Source organism: Onychomys torridus, chromosome 1, assembly GCF_903995425.1.
Source record: "Onychomys torridus chromosome 1, mOncTor1.1, whole genome shotgun sequence".
NCBI lineage: Eukaryota > Metazoa > Chordata > Mammalia > Rodentia > Cricetidae > Onychomys > Onychomys torridus.
The window spans coordinates 160,000,576-160,022,880 of record NC_050443.1 but is presented as its reverse complement, the minus strand read 5'-3'; the positions used below and the strand labels follow the sequence as shown (position 1 = coordinate 160,022,880).

The following is a 22,305-nucleotide window of genomic DNA, read 5'->3' as shown; positions in this document are numbered from 1 at the left end:
GCTAAACAGATGGCAAAATGCAGCAATTTATGGGATTTCTATGTTAATTAATAACTATTAAAGAGTTCTGTTGTGAGTAAAATATTTCATGATAAGAACTATAGAGTTCCACCTTGGATGTTTAAAAGCCAGTATTATCTCTTGTCCCTTTATTGAATGAACATGACAGTCATGAGACAAAATATTCAATGTGTTTAAAGTCCTCCATATTCTAAGTTTCTTGACTGTACTCATTCTTTGATTTACTTAAAACATTCTGTAATTATGGTCACACCTAGGGAAACACTCACAACTGAGTCAAGTAAAACCAATTATCATCAGATGCAGGAGGAAAGAACCTGCAGGTAAACATGTAACTGTTACAGACCAGCACAGCTGAATGTGGTAGCACACCTCTGATCCCAGCACTCTGGAGGCAAAGGCAAGCTGCTTTCCATAAACTGGAGGCCAGGCTGGTCTACACAGTGAACTCCTGCATAGCCAGAGCTATACGAAGACCCTGTCTCCAAACAACAACAAACCAAAAAACAAAACAAAACAAAAACTAACAACCACATACACAAACACTGTCACAGCACAGCCAATGGTATATTTCAAAATGCAAATACTATTTTAAAAAATTATTAAACAAATCTTTGAGATCTGTGTGTGTGTGTGTGTGTGTGTGTGTGTGTGTGTGTGTATGTGTGTGTGTCTGTCTGTCTCTCCTTCTCTGCCCTGGAGCTCACTATGTAGACAGGTCTGGCCTTGAACTCACAGAGATCCATTTGCTTTTGCCTCCCAAATGCTGGGATTAAAGGCTACCACAGCTGGCAGAATTATCAAAACTTAATATACAGGTAACAAAGCAGGCTGAAAAGAATGTGGTCATGATAACCATTGAGAGGGTATAACTCTTCTTAGGACTTGTATTGGCCCAATCACAAAGACTACTTTTACTGCATGTGTATTCCTACTTAGCTGTACAAAACTCCTACATAATTACACACAATTTACAACCCTTGGAAAACTAAATCCAAGCACCATAATTAGAGGCTAAACATGCCAAACATGAAAATCTGAACCACAAAAGGCCCTGAAATTCCAGTCTTTCAAGTGTTGACATAAGACTCAAATGTTTGAATTTTGGATTTTCATAGGGCTCTCGAATGGTAAGTCCACACAAAGATTCCAATATCTGAAACTTAAAAACACTTTCACACTTTTTAGCATTTAGGAAAAGAGAAAGCCAAACCAGTTATAAAAACTATTCTCTTCAGAAAAAACTCATTGCCATCTCCCTGGATAATTGCCCATTTTTGGCATTTACAGCATGCAAATGTCCATCTGAGATCTTTTCATAAAGATTAATAAAATACTTTCAAAGTAACAATATTAGCATTTAAAGTAAAAAGGAATTTCCAATTCCAAAGCAACAGTTTTTCTAATCACCTCACATCAGTGTACAACCAATATACAAATAACTCAAGTTTCATACAAATTCCAACTCATGAAATCCTAAAACCAATTCTAAGATGAGAATTCCTACTATAAATATTATGAACCAACAGCTTATAAGAACTTGAACATGTTATTCTTTTGGGGCAAAGGCATGGAACTTAGTAGGGTAGAATGTCTCTGAAGGAATCTGCTGTCAACGCCTCCTAACCAAGACTCAGGTAGAAAGTGTACACTTGGGAGAAAGCGTTCTATCTTTAGTTTAAAAAGTTGCTGAAACATACAGACCAAGGATATTGTCTGTGTACACTCTAGGGAGAACGACTGTAAACATATTTGAATAATCAGCTGCTACTAGTTTATACCTTAAATGTCAATATCCTCACCCTTTTTTGAGACAAGGTCTCACTATGTAGACCTGACTGGCATGGAACTCATAATGTAGACCAGGCTTTCCTGGAACTCTTCAGAGATTGGCCAGCTGAGATTAAAAGAGTGATAGCACACTCTTTAGTAAAGATTCCTTTACTAAAACAATCAAATATTCATAAAATTATGCTTTTTAAAAACATAATTTTGGAACTGGGGCACTTAATTTGATAAAGTGAGTCTGAAAGACTCATTTGGGAGATTTAGGATAGAGTGTCAATGAGAATTAAAGGTAAGTAGTGGCCTACTTAAAAATTTGATGTGCCTAGGAATCTTATGGAACAATGAAAATACAAAAACATGTATTTTCCCCCAAACAATAAACTTAGTTAAGGAATACTGTAAGTTTACAGGGCTTCTCACATAAGTAATGTTCTGAAAACAGACCACACTAAGCAGGACAACTGGTATCCAACAGTCACCAAATATTAGAATCCTTTTTCACACTTCTAGCACACTGTCCACCTTGAGGAGGAAGGGCATCTCTCGAGGAATGAGCGGTACAAAGTAGTACTGGCCATGTGAATGCACTAAAGGAGATGGGCTCTCTGGGTCTGCTGAGGGTTAAACATACCCAAGATAATCAGCAGTACCAAGAACTCCGTTTTTCCTTTCCATTCCAGCTGGCCTAAACTCAAGAACCTCCCACCCCAGCTTCTCCACTTCATGGACCTCAAGTGCGCACTACTATGCCTTCCTTGTAGGAAACATTTTTAGAAACTATCATAATCACATCTACCTTAGCAGGAGAAGAAATGTGTAATTAAGGAACAGATTCATTCAGAAAGAATTTATTGAAGGTGAAGACTCTACTGGACATAGTGGCATACAACTTTAATCCCCGAATTTGAGAGACAAGAGGATTTCCTATGAATTCTAGTTTAGCCAGTAGTACATAGTGAGACCCCATTGAAAGCAATGGGAGGGGAGAGAGGGGAGGCGGAGAGCGGAGAGGAGGAGAGACAGACAGACAGAGACTCTTCACTAACTAAAACAAGATCATAAAGAGGGTATGCAGATAAAGAAGAACTGAAGCTGCTGCAGTGACACACGCCTTTAATCCAGCACTTGGGAGGTAGGGAGGGGCAGGTGGATGTCTGAGTTCCAGGACAACCCTGAAGGAGGCATGGTGCTGGAAGTAGGAGTGGGGGTTTGTGGGGGGTGGACAGACTGACAACATAAAAAGACAGAAAGAAAAGAGTTGGGAGAAATGTCTCAGTGGAGCATTTGTTCTTGCAGGGGGCTGGGATTTGATTTCCAACACCCACATAGTAGCTCACAATCATCTATAATTCCATTTCCAGGGTATCTAACCTTCAAGCACACCAAGCTACACATGTGGTGCACATACATACATACATTCATATGAAAAATAAAGTGAATAGATTCTTTTAAAGTTTTTTTTTTTTTTTTTTTTTTAAAGAAATAGAAGAACTAGCCAGGCGGTGGTGGCGGCAGAGTACGCCTTTAATCCCAACACTCAGGAGGCAGAGCCAGGTGGATCTCTGTGAGTTCGAGGTCAGCCTGGGCTACAGAATGAAATCCAGGAAAGGCACAAAGCTACACAGAGAAACCCTGTCTCAAAAAACCAAAAAGAAAATAGAAGAACTGATTCTCTAAGAAGAATCCCTAAGCCTCAGACTGACACATGCCTCTTTTTGACACTGCAACACAATGTTGTCATCACACCTATTGCAATTTTTAAAAAAATTGCAATTTAAAAAAAAAATCTCATAATGTCCTAAGCTATGTTTAAAATTTTGTGCTAGACCATATTCATAGCTATCCTCTGCTGCCTGTGGCCTGAGAGTCACAGGTTAGACAAGACAGGTGGAGAGATCTTTTCTGCTTTTCAAAACCAATATAAAACAAGCCTCTTTAAGGAAAATGATGTGCTGGAAATTCCAGAGGGAGCTATTAAATTCTACACAAAATGTAAGCAACAATATTTTATTAGTGTACATTTTTCCTACTTAATAAGTTGAAAAATATTCAGTGAAATGAAAGGATGTTAATGAGGGTAGAGCAATGGCTGAGGTTAGGAGAGCTTGTTGCTCATGGAGAAGTTCCAGATTCGGTTCCCGGTACCCACATGATTCACAACCACGGAACCTCCAGTTCCAGAGCTCTATACCTTCTTCTGAACTATGAGAAGAACAAGCACACACACGGTGCATAGACATGTAGGAAGACAAAACATTCACACATATAAGATAAAAATAAATAGTTTTTAAAAGATTATATTAATGCTTACAATACAACTGTAAGATTCAACTATATTTTCACTTCAAATGAAATTTCAGGTCAGATTTTTAATTTATAGCACTACTGGTTTTTATAATTGTTAAGGATTTAAACAGTAGCATTTTATATTTCTAAAACTTGTCTAAAAATTGCAGAGTTTCACAATAAATTTCTACACTAACTAAAACCACCACTTCAGAATTAAAGAGAGCAATAGGTTGTCTTAACTTTATTCCAAATTTATGTTTTAAGAGTAACTTAAAATGACATTGAAATGATGGAGAGTAATGTCAGACAAGCAGGCTGTGCCGTTTGTTACTGAACCAACCTTTTCTATAAAAGACTGCATTGAGGAACTCTTCTGCTTGTCTCTGGAGTCGAGTGACTTTTGCGTGCTCTTGTTTAAGCAAAGCTTCTTGCCCAGCTCCGGAAGCTGGCTCATCCAGACCGACTAAGTGTCCCTGTAAAAATATCGCGTGAAATGTTTGTACAAAATCTCTCCCCATTCAAAAATCCAAAGCACAGATGCATAAATACAAGTGTTACTACTAGCCAATAAGATAAACTAGTATAATACAATTAAAATATTTAGAAACTTTTAGCCTATTTAAATACTTAAAACTTAAATTCTGTTCCTAAATAACTGTATTACAACAGTAGCTCTCAGATCTTACTGTTAAGTTGATAAATAAGTCAGAACTAGCACTATGATAGTGAACTGAAACCACGAACTGTCTGTTCCAAGTACATTTCAGTATTTTAGTTACAGTATGTACGTCTCTGAACATACATACATGCAATAAGATGGGGATTTAGAGTGTCCAAAATGCTGTAATCAACTCATTCCAGAGACTCCTAACATGACTTCAAGGCTGCTAGAGCACTGTGCAAAGCTGATAGAGCTCTGCACTTATTTCCAGCCTTGCCTCTCACAATCCAACAGGAAACCAGAACAATGATGGTGACCACAGAAAATAAGATAGGGAAATGCACAGTATGCGTTCTAAGCATGCTTTAAGTCCTGTGTTCACATTCCTTCTGCATCACTGCAGTGTTTAAACTCATGTATTTACTTTCACCACTACCTAGAGAAGCTTTCTAAACAAGAAAGTGGGCCATACTTTGCACAATAAAATGTGTATAAGAATTGAGAGCACATTATAACCCTCAAACTCCTCAAAGATTTACAATGCATCCACTAATGTTTGCAACCACTTCCTATGATTTCTCCATTACAATTATCATCATACCTATTTGTTTCACATTTAAATTCCTTCATCATGATAGTATTCGGTGATAGAACTCAGCCACATTATGTAAAACCCAATGGATGTTATTCATATCTATAAATTGCTGCCATCACCATGTGAATATTTATATCCCATTAACACTCAACTCCATCTCCCTGGTTATATCCAGTCCTAAGCAGCTAGTTATATGTTACTTCACTACTGAAGATATGCCTGTTGTGGCTATTTCATCTAAATGGAGTCCTATTTTTTTTGGAGGGGGTGACATTTCCTCCTAGAAAATAACTTCAAGGTTCATCTGTATCATGGCAGATGTTGGCATTTCCTTTTACTGCTAAATGAACATTCCATTTTATGGCTATACCACATCTTATCCATTTAACAGCTGATGACTATGTGGACAGTCTCCACTTTTCTATTATCACGTAAGTAATAAGAGTATTGAGTACTTAAGTTTTTGTGTGGATGTTTATTTTCATTTTCTTAGCTACAGTTAAGAGGTAATTTCTGGATCATATGTTAACTATGTTCAGCATCTGAAGAAGTATAAAAGTAGCTGTACCACTTTATACTCACAACAAAAATACATGGAGTTTTCAAGTTCCCCATATAGTCATGAATACCTTTTTTTAAAAAAATTATCCATCTGTGGTAGTTTGCATGTAATTGGCCCCCATAATCTCATGGGGAGTGGCACTATTAGAAAGTGTAGCTTTGTTGGGGTGGCTATGGCCTTGTTGGAGGAAATGTGTCACTGTGGGGGTGGGCTTTGAGGTTTCTTATGCTCAGGATACCACCCAGTGTCTCAATCAACTTCCTGATGCCTTCAAGATGTAGGACTCTCAGTTACTACTCCAGTGCCACATCTGCCTGCACACTGCCATGCTCACCACCATGATGATAATGAACTGAACCTTTGAAACTGTAAGCAAGGCACCCCAATTAAATGTTTTACTTTGTAAGAGTTGTTGTGGTCATGGTGTCTCTTCACAGCAATATAAACCCTAAGTAAGACACCATTTTAAAAGAAACATGCTATGAATGTCATGCTTTGGTTTAGGTTTATATCTTCCCGATATCATGCTTTTTCTGTGCTTTCTGGTCATCTGAATACTTCTTTGAAGATTCAGATTATCTGATCACTTTTTAATTAGACTGTTTTTATTGTTAAGAGTTCTTGATATATTCTTTGTCTATTATTACGCATATAAAAGCATTTGCTCCCCATTCTGTAAGTTTTCTCAACATTTCATTAATGCCACTGTTCGCAGCAATTAAGTGTTTGTGTGCATGTGTGCATACGTATTTTAGTAGTACAGAGGATGTAACCTAGGGAGACTCAGACAGGTGAATGAATGCTCTATCACTTAGCTACATACCCAACCCTCTTTCTCCATTTTTTTTTTAAAGGTGTGTGCATGTGCATAGAAACCAAAGCGGATGTCAGATTCCCTGGGACACTAGGCATGCACTGATACACAAACCTGCAGGCAAAGCATCAATACATACAAATAAACACATCTAAAACACAACTTAAAACTCTATACAGCATAAACTTTGTAAGAGTTGTTGTGGTCATGGTGTCTCTTCACAGCAATACAAACCTGCCCCCCCCCCAATATTTATATGGTATAGATTGCTTTTAATTGCTGTATCACTCTAGTTAGAACCTCCTAAAATGAAGTTGAATGAAGTGTTGATCACAGTCAGTACTATGTTATTCCTCATCTTAGGAAGAAGCTGTTTCAGTCTTTCGGTCTTAAGTAAGACAGTGCTTTTGCAGCAAGTTGTGAAAAATCAAGGTTTGGTCACACTTTTTAAGTTATCTACTGAGATGCTTACATGATGTCTGCCATTTATTTTAGCAACACATTTGTATTACATTAATTGATCTTGGTGTATTAAACCAACCTTTCAACCCTGAGGTAAATCTCACTAGATAATGGTATATTTGAGCTTTTATATGCTGATAGATACTGAAGATTCTTCACTGTTGGTATTGCTGTTAGTATTCTGTAGTCTTCAGTGATATTTCTGCTTAGTTTCATGTGGATAATATTAGACTCCTTAAAAAAAAAAAAGGGTGTTCTTACCATACTTTGGAAAAGTTAGAGTTAGTTAAGAATTAGTATTAATACATTAAGTATCTGGTAAATCCAGAATCCATGGTTTTTCTTTGATAATTTTTAAAAAAGATTTATTTTATTTGTATAAGTGTTTGCCAACATGCGTATATGATCCTGGTACCCATGGAACTCAGAAGGTGGCATCAGATCCACTGGATCTGGAGTTACAGATGATTATGAACCACTATGTGAGTACTGGGAACTAAACCTGGGTCTGACCCAAACAACTACTAGTGCTCTGAACTGCTGTGCCATCTCTCCAGCCTCCAGACTATAGGTATGTGTGAAATAATTCTTTTGTATATTGTACAGATTTGTCACTTAAATTGGTTTAATAAAAAACTGACTGGCCTACAGTTGGGCAGGAGAGATGGGGGGAGGGGAGCCAGACTAGGAGAATTCTGGGAAAAAAGGAGGGTCAGGAGAGTCACCAGCCACACACTGGAAGCAGGAGGTATACAAGATGAGGTAATAAGCATGAGTCATGTAGTATCACTAGATAAGAAACACAGGTTAATTTAAGTTGTAAGAGCTAGTTAGTAATAATTCTGAGCTATCAGCTGATCATTTATAATTCATATTAAGTCTCTATGTCAGTTATTTGGGAACTGGGAGGCAGGAAAGAAAAGTATGCCTACAAATGGTGCCCGAGGTCCAAGGCCATGTACATCCACATAAATCTATTTAAAAAAGAAGATTCTAAAACACAGAGAAACAGAGCCAAACCCGGTTTTCTATTCTCATGTCAGGTCGCAATACCAAGATGCATCTGCCAGCAGCTGCTTGGGGGGAGTGCCAGTTGCCAGCTGCCATGCACTAAGCTAAGATACATTTGTGGTGGCTAATATTTTAAGTTTAAGATTTGTCTCAAGCGATGGAAAAACATTACAGATACACAAACTGAAAAAAAAACCAAAAACCTCTAAATGGGTTACAGTATGTTTAAAAACATACATAGGCTTGAAGATATACACAGTCATAAAAAAAAATACAAGCCGGGTGGTGGTGGTGGTGCATGCCTTTAATCCCAGTACTCAGGAGGCAGAGCCAGGTGGATCTCTGTGAGTTCCAGGCCAGCCTAGGCTACCAAGTGAGTCCCAGGAAAGGCGAAAAGCAACTTAGAGAAACCCTGTCTTGAAAAACAAACAAACAAACAAACAAACAAACGAACAAGAAATACATAATTTTAAAATAATAAAGTCCTTAAAAAGGGAGTAAAGTAATAAAAAAAGTCACATAAAGATGAGAAATACAGAGAGTCTAGATACTGTATGTTATTGTGTTGTCTTTGAATTTTTTGACAGCTGAGGAAGAAATGATAGCTACTGAGACACATTGGATTATAAAAATTGCTGGATTAAAACAACCTCTATATTTTTAAAATGTCTTGACTTCAAAATGGAAGTCAAAAGATATGCTACTTTGGGAAAGAGGTTATGTTTTTATTTCCACAGGAAATGAGAGACTGTGGATTCATTCTAGGTTAAAGATGATCAGGGAGGACCCTCTGAAAATCCTGACTATAAATATATTGAAGAACTACACAACACATGATATATAGTTTACCTGCTCAAATATAAAACAAAAAAAGTCATCTTTGACTTTTAAAGGTAACATATAGTCTATACCTGTATTAATACAGATATGTATGTTACCTTTAAAAGTTGATGTATTTTCAGAGCAAGAGGACCAGACACCAATAGAAGCTGATGGCCCAGGTGATACCATATTCAGAACAGCTTCAAGGCTGCTGGCTGAGATGACTCAGGCTCATAGACTACTACTGCCAGGACCTAACAATTACCTGATTTTCTCAGGGTCCCCCAAATCACTGGCAGCCCCAAACAGCAGGAAGTAGTCTAAAGAACAATGCCCACATGCCCAAAAGATGAGTTATGGATATTTATTATCATTGAAGGGGGGTTGGTTACAAGTTGTTTTTGGTAATGATCAGGAAAAATGCTGAACAAAGGAGATTAGAGTCAGAGATCTCTTTCTGCAAAGAAAAGGCAGGGTGAGGGGGTTATAGAAATGACAGTATAAAAAAGCAGATTGTTAAATTGACTTTTTTTTTGCTTTTTCAAGACAGGGTTCTCCATGTAGTTTTGATGCCCGTCCTGGATCTTGCTCTGTAGACCAGGCTGGCCTTGAACTCAGAGATCCACCTGGCTCTGCCTCCCAAGTGCTGGGATTAAAGGCGTGCGCCACCACTGCCCAGCCATTAAATCTACTTTTAAACTAAAAACAAAACAAGCAACAACAACAACAAAAACCATCCTACTAGTCTTTTCTTTCTTCCTTCCTTCCTTTTGTTTTTTGTTTTTTTGAGACAGGGTTTCTCTGTGTAACTTTGTGCCTTTCCTGGAACTCACTCTGTAGCCCAGGCTGGCCTTGAACTCAGAAATCCGCCTACTGCTGCCTCCCGAGTGCTGGGATCAAAGGCATGTGTCACCACTACCAGCATAGTCTTAAATATTTCACAATGGCATGGATTTTGGTATATTGATAGAAATTTAAAGTTAATTTTGCTATACTGTATGTATATTTCCACTCTTAAGGTATTGTGTTTATGTAGCTCATTTTAAAATGTAATGTATAATTAAGAAATACAGATTAATAATCATCTATAAGAGTCAAACTTATAGTCATATTAGGTATGTTTTCAAGGTTATACACAGATATATTTAGGTAGAGAAAAGGTCTTCAAATACTTCAGAGACCTACAGAATATGGTATTTAATATTTTTAATAACCTAAGGCTTTTCATGACAGCAAGACACATCTACTTCTGACAGCACCAATCTACTTCAGAAAAGATGATGGGCATTGAGGAGTCTCCATATGGAGTTTGCTTTTTTTATGCCATTTGGACAAAAATCTGCCCTTGCCTCAAATGCTAACAGTATACTATCCAAATTGGACCAGCAAGACATAAAAGAAAGCGACTGCCAAACTTTGAAAAGACAAAGAAAGACAATCATTCAAAATTTCCTGCTTCAGAGCTAAGTCTATCAGATATTCTAGGCCTATAGGCCAAAGATGGATGCCCCAACATTACAGAGGAAATTTGGGTGACTGTCCAGGCAGCCAGATGTCTCTGTCACTAGGTAAGATTTCATCCACCTGGGGTCTTTGATAGAGTTGAAGAGTAGATAGTTAAACTAGTCTACTTAAAGTTTTCTGTATTTGTAAGATGAATTTGGTAGAAAACTTTAGAGTCATGTAGATAAAATAGATAATAGAGTATTTTCTCTAATTTTGCCAAATACAAATGAACTAGATATTGTGACTGTAATTCTAACTTGATGACTGTTTTTGTTGTATATAATTTTACTATGTTAAAGTTAAAACCTTCCTTTTTTTCCTTTTTTATTATTATTATATTTGTGTTTTAATTTTACACATCAGCCATGGGTTCCCCTGTCCTCCCCCCTCCCGCCCCCACCCCCACCTTTCCCCCATCCCTTCCCCTCCATTCCCATCTCCTCCAGGGCCAAGACTCCCCTGGGGATTCATTTAAACCTGGTGGATTCAGTACAGGCAAAAACCTTCCTGTTTTAATTAGACAAAAAGGGGAAAATACGAAATATTCCAAATGTCCACCAACAAGTATGTTTAGTTTTTTATTATTTATCTAGGTTTTTCGAGACAGGGTTTCTCTGTGTAGCTTTGCGCCTTTCCTGGAACTAGCTATTTTTGTAGGCCAGGCTGGCCTCAAACTCACAGAGACCCGCCTGCCTCTGCCTCCCGAGTGCTGGGATTAAAGGCGTGTGCCACCACCGCCCGGCCTAGTTTTTTATTTTTCATTGTCAGTGTAATCTCATTTGTTCCAGGTTGTATTCATTTCCTAGAGCTGCTTTAACGTGACACGTAAGTCTCAAACAATAGAAGTTATTCTCAAAGTCATGGAGCTACTTGTTCAAAACCATGCAGAGTTCTTTCCTTTCTGAAGACTCTAAGAGTCCTTCTATACTTGCTTCTACCTCTGCTGACTGCTGACAACTGTGGGTATTCCCAGGTTTACCATGAGGTAATCAAACCTCTGCTTCTATCTTTATATATTTCTTTCCCACTGTATGCTTGTCTGTCCCCTCAAGTCTCTATCCTTACTTATAAAGACACCAAGTAACTGGATTCAGGGACCACACTGACCCACCATCACTTCATTTCGACTTGACTATATTAAGACTCTACAGGTCTAATTTTCAAATAAAATCACACTCATAAGTACCATCAGTTACTATTCTTTTTCAATACAACTTTTGGGGGAGGGCATAATTCAACTCACAATACAGATCTATTCAAATCTTTTATTTTTCCTTTCATTTTTATTCCCTCCTGAGACAGGGTTTCTCTGTGTAACAGCCCTAACTGTCCTGTAACTCTCTCTGTAGTCCAGGCTGGCCTTGAACTCATAGAGACCCACCTGCCTATGCATCCCAAGTGCTAGGATTAAAGGCATGCAACACCACCACCTGGTTCAAATATATTTCTTAAATGAATTTTGATACTTCAGCTTTTCTAGAAATTTACCCTCTCAAGTTATTTAATTTTTAGCATATAAATTATTCATAATATTTCCTATGCAATCTCTTTTGCCATATTCTTATTTGCCATACTTGCATCCTTACTGTCATAAAGATGGAGGTAATTCCCCCATTATCATTCATGATTAGTTGAGTCTGTTCTTTTTTTAATCAGCAGTTTATCAATCTTGTTAATGTTTTCAAAGAAATAGCTTTTAGTTTTGCTTTTTTTTTGTTTTTGTTTTTGTTTTTGTTTTTCGAGACAAGGTCTCTCTGTAGCTTTGGAGCCTGTCCTGGAACTCACTTTGAAGACCAGGCTGGCCTCAAACTCACAGAGTTCCACCTGCCTCCCGAGTGCTGGGATTACAGGCGTGCGCCACCATCGCCCAGCTGGAGTTTTTTTCAAAGCATTTTTATTTAATGTATATGGGTGTCTTGCCTGCATTTATGTCTGTCTAGTATATATGTGCAGTGCCCACAAAGGCCAGAAGGCAGCACAGGGTCCCCTGGAACTTGAATTAAGACAGTTGTGAGCCACTATGTGGGTCTTAAGACTTGAACCAAAGTCCTCTGGGAGAGCAGTTAGTGCTCTTAACTACCGAGTCATCTCTCTAGCCCCTTGATTTTTTTCTCTATGATTTTCTATACTATTTTATTTGTGTGCTCTGATCTTATTTTTCTGTTTGTTTTAATTAGTCTGTTCATATTTTTTCAGTTTCTTAAGGCGGTGGTTAAGATACTAGTTTGGGATTTCTTCTTACTGTAGGCATTTGAAACCATAGATTATTTATACTGATAATTAGATATCAAGTTTCATTTTAGTTCATGAAGCTAGTCTATAATTTCTTATGGGATTTATTTTTCTGTCTTCTAACAAAAGTGTTTCAATTTCCACAATTGTGAATTCATTGTATTTCCTGTTACATGTTTTTAATTTTCATTCCACCTTGTTGGAAAACTAAGATTGCAACCTTCTAAAAATTAATTATTAATTTTTGGGTCTAGGGTGTAGCTCAGTTAAGAATGTTTGCATAGCACTTTGGGTTTGATCCTCAGAACTGCAGGGGACAATCTGTCTTATGTCCTAATACATGGTCTATCCTAGAGAATGTTCCACATGTACCTAGTAAAAATGAGTAATGTGGTCTTGTGCATATTAAGTTGCTGGGTTTACATGATTCATAATGTTCTGGTTTTCCCCATGTACAAAGCACAGCATCAGTATTTGCCCAGGCTCAATTGAACATATCATTCTCCTTCTTACACCCCCAAAGTACTGAAATTGCAAGAGTAAATCACCTCATCCAATTTGGTAAATAGTTTCTGATACCACTTCTATATACCACTGTTAGGACTTCTCAGGGTCTCTTGTCCAGTCTGGCTCTCTTCCAGTCTATCTGCTCTTCCTCCAGACTGCAAGCTGATCTGACTATAATTGGGCCACACATCAAGCTGTTATCCTCCAATGGCTGTTAGCTGACTATTCTGTTTCTGCCATATACTAGGGCATAAATTGCTAAGCCTGTTGCAACAAAAATGAGGTCATTTTGCAGTGGTAAACTGTCACTAATATTTAAAACTCAGATTTCAGGAAGGCTTTTCCTTGCTTGCTTCTTTTTTCTGGTAATACTGACGTTTTTTTCTTCTTCCTCTTTTTGGTTTTTTTGAGGCAGGTTTTCTCAGTTTAGCCCTGGCTGTCCTGGAACTTGCTTTGTAGAATGGGCTGGCCTTGAACTCAGAGATCTGCTTGCCTCTGCCTCCCAAGTGCTGGTACTAAAGGCATGCACCATCACTGCCTGACTTAATGTTAACTTTTTTTTTTTTAAATGAATCTATGAGGACGTGATTTATTACAACAATGAAATACAGATTAACATTCCTCCAATCTCAGAAACAATTCATAACTAACATATGTTTCTGGGAAAAATATTAGAAGGTATTATAAAGAACAGTCACCAACCACCACCCCCAGCCCATTCTCCCATCTCCACATTTCCCAAATGTTAACTTTTTAACACATGTTATTTCAATTGTTACTAAAAAGGAGCTACCAACCTTTGAATTTTGTTTTTAATAATGCCTTCAGGTACTTTCTAACTCTATTCTAATTTGTCCATCTAGAAAGAGTTGTAAGAGTTCTCTGTTCTTAAGGTCTATCTCATCTCTTAGAAGGTCTGGGCTTCTGTATAAGAACTAGAGACTAAAACAGTATTACATGGTTGTTTTAAAAGTATTTTTAAAGGCTGGGCAGATGGTTCAATCAGTAAAATTATTGTCATGCAAGTATAAGGACCTCAGTTCAAATCCTTAGCACTCAGGAAAAAAGCCAGACAAGCATGGCCAACAATATCACCACTGGCGAGGTAGACACTGGATCCCTAGAGCTTGTTGGCCAACTGTCCAGCCAAACAGAATGGTGACCTTCAGTTTCAGTGAGAGACTGTCTCAAAAACTTAAGGCGGTTAAGAACTGAAAAACACACCTCCATTAACCTATGTACTCTATCCACATGAGAATGAAGACACTTCCAAGTCCAACTGTGTGCACACATGCGCACACATACACCTACAAATGACTTTTTCAGTTAAACGGCTGTTTCACTTATAGAACAAAAACTAAAAATTAAAACTAGAACAAAATCATACACTTTGTTTGCCTTTTGCTTTAATTATACTTTTTATCAACTGCTCCTAGACATACTATTTAAAAATTTATAGCAAGTCAGGTGTGGTGGTACATGCCTTTAATCTCAGCAACTCAGAAGGCAGAGGCAAGCTGAGTTACATACAAGCCAGCCTGGTCTATAGAGAGAAACCCTGTGTTGGGGGATGTATTTTACCGTGATAATGCATCAATAAAACATGGCTTACTATCTTGTCCCTTAGTGTATATACATATACAAAATGAGCCAATAAAAACAAGGAAGTTTATGTGGCATTGAGCCAAAGAACTGAACAGCCAGGTGACAGTGAATCAACAACAAAATAGTCCAGTGTTGCCCCTCTACCACATCTGTGTTTTAAATAGATGCATTATATACAGTTTGGCAAAAAGTTAACGAAAATATGTGATACTGTTCTATTAAAAAGAAAGAAAGAAAGAAAGAAAGAAAGAAAGAAAGAAAGAAAGGAAGGAAGGAAGGAAGGAAGGAAGGAAGGAAGGAAGGAAAGAAGGAAGGAAGGACGGACGGACACTGGATGCTCCAATTATAAAAAAGACGCTTTTGGCCAAAGCCAAATAGGAATAAAGCTGAATGAAGGTCTAAGCTAGAATTTCTGTCTTCTAGAAGCTACTTCCTAAAGGATAAGTTAGTAAGTCAGCTCCCACCCACAGTTAATTCTGTCGCCGGAATCCACTTGGTCATCGTAAGCACACAGCACGGAATAATTAACCACACAGTCATTGATGCAATAGCATCCAGCTCTAAAGGAGCGGCAGTGGGAGGAGCAATAGTAACAGGCTGGGATCTTCTCCAGTAAGACATAAAGTTCTTAATAAAACCTTAACAGGGGTTGGAGAAACGGCTCAGCAGTTAAGATCACTGGCTACTCTTCCAGAGGACCAAAATTCGATCCTCAGCACCCATATGGCAGTTCACAACAGTCTGTAACTACAGGAGGCCCAATGATCTTTTCCAGCCTACTTGGCACTGCACATACATGATGCACAGACATATATGCCCCAAATGCCCACACACATAAAATAAAAAGAAATAGAAATCTTTGAAAATGTCCTGTTGTTGGTTGTGGTTGTCTTATTACTCTTTTGGGGGGGCCCGCCAGCCAGCTCCCAAATAAATCACACACAGAGTCTTATTATTACTTATGAATGTCTGGCCTTAGCTTAGCTTAGTTTCTAGCTGGTTTTTCTTAACTTTAAAGTATCCCAACTACCTTTAGCCTCTGGGCTTTTCCCTTTCTCTTTCTCCTGTAAATCTTACTTTTATTCCATGGCTTGCTGGTTGTGTAGTTGGGTGGCTGATCTCTGAGGTCCTCCCCTTCTCTGGCTGCTAGATTCTTGATCTCCTCCCAGATTTCTCCCTCTATATATATTCTCTCTGCCTGTCAGACCCACCCATCCTTTCTCCTGCCTTGCTATTGGTTTGTTCTTTATTAGACCATCAGGTGTTTTACACAGGCACAGTAACACAGCTTCACATAGTTAAACAAATGCAACATAAGCAAAAGTAACACACCTTGAAATAATTATTCCCCAACAATGTCCTCTTGTCACCTAATATTGTGCTTTACTGCTTTCTGGAGCGGCATGGCAATAAAAATCTTCAAAAGATGTTTACAAATATAGAGTGTATGTATCTTTGTCTATTTTATGCCACTGTAAGAAAATATCTGAGTGAGCTGGGCTGTGATGGTGAACGCCTTTAATTGCAGCACTCAGGAGGCAGAGGCAGAGGCAGGTGGAGCTCTTTGAGTTCAAGGCCAGCCTGGTCTACAGAGCAAGATCCAGGACAGCCAGGGATACACAGAGAAACCCTGTCTCAAAAAACAAAGAAAAAAGAGAGGAGAAGAGAAGAGAAGAGAAGAGAAGAGAAGAGAAGAGAAGAGAAGAGAAGAGAAGAGAAGAAGGAAAGCAAAGGAAAGGAAAATATCTGAATGGGCTGGGGCAGTGGGTAAAGGCACTTACCACACACTCCCGGAGAATAAACAGGTAAGTAAATAAATAAAAATTTATAAAAGGGAGGGAGGGAAAGAACAAGCTACATCCTGAGAGAAAATAGCTGTACATCACATCTGACCAAGAGGTTTATAAAGGATACATAAAGAACAATTATAATTTAGTAAATTTCTTTAAGTAACAAACAGGCTAAAGAAATATACATATGGCAAAACACACACACACACACACACACACACACACACACACACACACACACGGGTTTGTCTATGTATCAACAGAGAGAGGAATGGAAAGAAAGTAGGGATTGATGAATATGAATGAAAATCTCAACACCAATTGTCATCCAAGGAATGAAAAAGAAAACTGTCATGAGACAGACACCACCTGCAGAAGACAGCCACTGGGTAACGTGAAGACTGGCAACATTAACACTGGCACTGTGTAGAACACTGGCGTTCTCTTATGGTTGATGGAAGATGAGGAACACACACTACTACTCAGTATGATATAGACTCAGTGCCCTTAAAGAGACTTGTAAGTGATTAAGTCACAACAGTCATCACCTAACAACAATTCAAAGATCCATTAAAAAATGAACAGCTTGGAGACAGAGATGGCTCAGAGGTTGAGAGCACTCGCTATTCTTGCAGAGAATGGAGGTTGAGCTCCAAGCATCATATGGTAGCTCACAACAAGTCTGTAACTCCAGTTACCAGGGCATATGATACTTTCTTTGGACCCCTGCAGTCACTAGGCACACATGTGGTACACACTCATACATGCAGGACATACACTCATATATATATATAATAAGTTATAAAGAAATGATGAGCTAAATTTTGTCATGTCTATGATATATATATAGCTGAAAACGTTTACCAAAATCAACTAACCCTACTCTTTGAATTAGCTTTACTGTATAAAAATATTACCTCAATTTTGAAAGACCACTGAAAATTAGTTTCAGGGTAGTAAAGGTACTAGGTTCCAAGTGTGTCACTATAGTAAATGTTCACTGAAGGTAAGAAGTGTTCTGTTAAGGGTCACATAGTAAATACTTAAGTTCTCACAAGCCACATGCAAGTTCTGCTGCATATATAGTTTCTTCTTTTAACTTGGGCAAGACTTAGTGACAAAGCACATTTTGTTGACCTGATAGAAATGTGAAGCTCCTCCCAGATTTAAAACAACTACAGCCCCAGGGGTCCCTGGAATAGCAAAGATGTCACTGAATAAACAATGCAAGAAACTTATATCAGTGTGGAAGTTAGCACTCACAGCAATAAACTGTTAATAAAGTTAAATTTTAAATAGTAAGGGTGAACGTTTCTTACCATTTCTTTTCTAAGTCTAACATCTGTCGCCCTACATCTGGGGAGGTGAGACTGGAGAGAAGCTGAAATGGCTGCTTATTTTCTCTTGAGGAAATGAAAGAAAAGGAAATGGGAAAACAAATGACCCCGGGTTTCCCCAGTGTAACACAAAAGCGAAAGGATGACTTTTGAAAGCTACTCCTTCCTAAATACAGACCTACTATGTGCCTTATTATCTAAATTTAGAGGCAATTGTTATGATTTCATACCACAGGGCATACCAAAGAAACCTAGAAAATAAAATTAAGTGTATACAACCAAGTTTTGTAGTAATTGTGTTAAAACAGTCTTCTAGAGTTGTGATTCTATAGCTGCAGCCCTGCCTGTTACCCATGGCTTCCTGACATTTTCAGTAATAAGCTAAAAAGAGCTGACAAGATGCAATTCACTGATTTAAATGCCAATTTCCTTCATCTTATTATTTTAAATGCCATCAAGTCCTAAATAAAATGACTCCACCACTTTAAATGTTCATATACTTTAAGGTCAATTATCTAAGAGAGAATCTTAAATTATTGTTCTTTATATAAACAAAGTGAATATATTTTTGCTATATATAAATGCTATTTTCAGTTTGGATGAGCGGACTACCAAGTTACTGAGGAGGAAAACGACTAAGTTTAAAGGCTGGAAACCACTGAAGCTCTCTTAATTTGGGAGGGGTTGTTTCACGTCTGAAGAGAGAACTGAACACAAGGAAGTAACGGTTCAGCACTGATGACTCTACCAGAATCAGGATCTCAGAGAGATAGAGACCTTAACATAAATATTTTTGTAAGTAAGAAACTGAAAACTCCATGATCTGATAAAGTCTCTAGGAACATCTGTAAAGAGTAGTAAGACAGTCGAGCTGCGGTGGCACACATCTTAGTCCCAGCACTTTAGAGGCAGAGGCAGGTGGATCTCGGTGAGTTTGAGGCCAGTGTGGTCTACAGAGCGAGTTCTAGGACAGCCAGGACTGTTTCATAGAGAAACCCTGTCTTGAAAACACCAAACTAAACGAAAAGAGTCATAAGACTCTTGCCATTAGTGGTAAAATAATCTGCCCAGCTGCTCAAGGGCTGCTCATATGAATACTAGATCCACGATTATCATCTAGTACCTTTGTCTCCCCCTGGCTGGTGCTTTTGTGTAATGAGTGTAATGTACAGTTGTTGGTTTTACTAATGAAAGTAAGTAAATCCTTTTTTTTTAAAGACAAATACTTAGTATTAAGATGTTAGTATTATTAAAAACAATTAAATGTTTAACACAATCCCTATCAAACCGGTAACTATTCCAGCAGTCCCCCACATATATACATTCTCTTAACTTAATGAAGCAGACCTGCAACTTCATAAGCTAGAGGAAAATGGCAACCATCCTGTAGGCATCTGAAAGAAAATAATCATCCTCTAGACATCTATCTTTTGGAACTTCTTAAAGGAACTCTACAGAAAGTGAGTTTTGATGCAGCATTAAAAATGTACAGCAACTCATCACTTGCTGTGGATAGTTTTCTTACATTATACAAGCACAAGCTATTAAAAAGTATTAAAGATAAATGTAAGCCTTATCACAATGATAAGGATCTCTACTTATTGGAAATCAAAGTTGACACTATCCCCAATTTTCATTTAACAGCCCAACAGATAAGAAAGCTTTCTGAAAATTTTATCCACTATTTTCTTTTGACTATGGATATCCCTAGATGCCCGTGGTCATTTTAAGTGAAAGGTTATAAAACTGTCCATTTAGGATAATACCATCATAAAGTTTAAGCATTATGAACTCCTATGGCATTCTATCTGTGCCACTGGACAGCCCTAGTTTTATATCTTATATTATCTATTTCTTAATTCTTCTACTAGACTATTATAAAAGTACTATCTGTGGGAACTGGAGAGATGGCTCAGTCAGTAATTAAGACACTAGCTACTTTCCAAAGGATCTAGGTTTAAATTCCCTACATGGCAGTTCCCTACTGTCTGCAACCCCTGTTCCAAGTTATCCAACCCCCTCCCTCTTCTGGCCTCTGAGGCCACCTGCACACATGTGTGCCTACAGATACACATAAATTAAACCTTTTAAAAATTAATAAATTAAGAGCACCCTCTGCTCTTCCAGAGGTCCTGAGTTCAATTCCCAGCAACCACATGGTGGCTCATAACCATCTGTAATGAGATCTGGTGCCCTCTTCTGTATACATAATAAATAAATAAATCTTAAAAAAATAAAAATAAAAATTAATAACCAAAACAAACATACAATAAAACCACAAAGAGGTATACTCAAAGATGCAAATAAGAGTGGCAAGATGACTCAGCAGATGAAGGTGCTTTCCTCCAAATCTGAGGATCTATATTTGAGCTGGGATCTACATGGTGTAACTCCTGCAAGCTGATCTCTGACCCACGTATCCCATGCCTCAATAAATAAATGTAAGGAAAAAATTATAAAGAAAATACAAGTAACATTGTAAAGAACATAAATATGATAAAAAATAAGGACGAGAGAAGAGAAATAGTATAAAAATAGTCTTTTATAATAGAGGGGAAAGAAGAGAAAGAAAGTCCATGTACAAACACTCAGAACTTGGCAGGCAGTAAGAGAGCTGTAGATCTCTGAGTTCTAGGTCAGCCTTATCTAATAGAGACAGACAGATATGAGAGGGGACAGGGGAGAGGAAGAAAGGGTAAGAGAGGGAGAGAGGAAAGGAGGGAGAGAGGGAGAGAGTGAGTGTAAGTGTTGGTGGGAGGGCTCTTCTCAAGAAAAAGGAAACTTTTTTAGAAAACCACGAAACTTTAGAATCAATAAAATCTTAGAACCTTAATGTCTATACAAAATGCCTTTTTTATGCTAACAAAATATAACACTATGGAGTAATTTTTTAATTTAGTATGAAGACTTTAGTAATTTTTTCTTGCTTCAAAATACAATGCTGAATGAAGTCATTTTACCAATTAATTTTCATGAAACTACCTTTCTTCTTGTTGATATGCTAGGACATTCTGAACAGTAATCCAAATGAAGATTATAGAACTCTATGAACAAGTTAGCAGGCAAGAGTCTTAATGTTTAAGGCATTCTTGCCTTGTTGAATCCCTAACAACTGTGACTCCTAGAGTTAAATTGAGTGTGTCCTAATTCCCAGCACTGTTTATAGATAATTTCTTTTTGGGTTTCTTACAGTCTTGCCTTATTCAGCCATTCCTTCCTTCCTTCTGTTTTGTTCTGTTTTGTTTTGAACTTTTAATTATGTGCCTACGTGTATCTGTATGGGCATAATGCACACGGGGAGGGGATGTGCCAGTGAAGTCCAGAAGAGAATGTTGGATCCCCTGGAGCTGGAGTTTCAGGTGGTTGTGAGCAGTCTGACTGAGTACTGAAGTGAACATGGTCCCTCTGCAAGAGCAGTAGAGAATCTTAACTACTAAAGGCATGTCTCCAGCACTCTATGCCTGTTTTAATTTCTCCCTCTTCAGCTTTTTCTAAGAATAAAATCTGCTCAAGCTTCCATCCTGCTCCAAAAAATCTTGTCTTAAACCCTGTCTACTCATTCTCTGCTCTTGTTCTCCTTACCACTCTTTTTAATTACTTGAAAAATTAGTACTACATCTCCATTACTTAACATACACAATCACCTAATTTCTCACTAATATTAACTGTCAGACTTACAGTCTAGCTCTCCTCATCAGTAATCCTGTCAAGCTATTCTCTTAGAGTGTATTCTGGGGGCACTCATTCACCTCACTTAAGGTCCATTCTATTCGGAGAAGTTGCCCAGGAAGTCTACGTTAGTACAATAAAGATGACAACAGACCCTGTACTTTGTTATATGTGGAACCTGGAAGGTACTTGATGTGAAGCAGGCAACTCTTATTCTACTGTTCTTTCCAATTTGATTTTTATCTACTTCCTAAAATGAAGGTTCTCTGTAAGTCTCAAAGATTTATCTCCCTTAAATATATCATTTGCTTGAAAATTCTCCCAAGTTTTCATCCCACATACTGTATTTCAATTTGGTTTACAAAACTCTATTTGGACTGGACATTTTCAATTATATGCTTACTTCCACTCAGCTTGGAAACTGAAGTTAGTATCACTTCTTTCTCCTTTATTTACATCCACTAAACATTTACATAATTCATGTATAATCATCAAGTACTGGTAATGCTTTAGTCCAGATTCTCTAACTAATCTTCCCTGTGACTATTCAAATTAAAGACCCTAGTTCAGGCTTGTTTTTTCTGGGCTATTGCTAGATCCTACAATTTTCTCATTACAAATCTCTCTCTACTGT

General features: G+C 37.9%; 1 protein-coding gene across 5 annotated transcripts in view; it reads right to left on the bottom strand.

Moving 5' to 3' along the window:
* Positions 1 to 22,305, bottom strand: part of Lcor (ligand dependent nuclear receptor corepressor) — a 129,826-nt gene that overhangs the window by 46,482 nt on the left and 61,039 nt on the right. For all 5 annotated transcript variants that reach the window (XM_036169335.1, XM_036169315.1, XM_036169329.1 and 2 more), the window contains one exon: positions 4,439 to 4,571. Coding sequence is in view for 4 of the 5 variants with exons in the window: in XM_036169315.1 (XP_036025208.1) it covers positions 4,439 to 4,571 (133 nt within the window). In the remaining variant the exon portion in view is untranslated. The remainder of the gene's footprint in view (positions 1 to 4,438; positions 4,572 to 22,305) is intronic.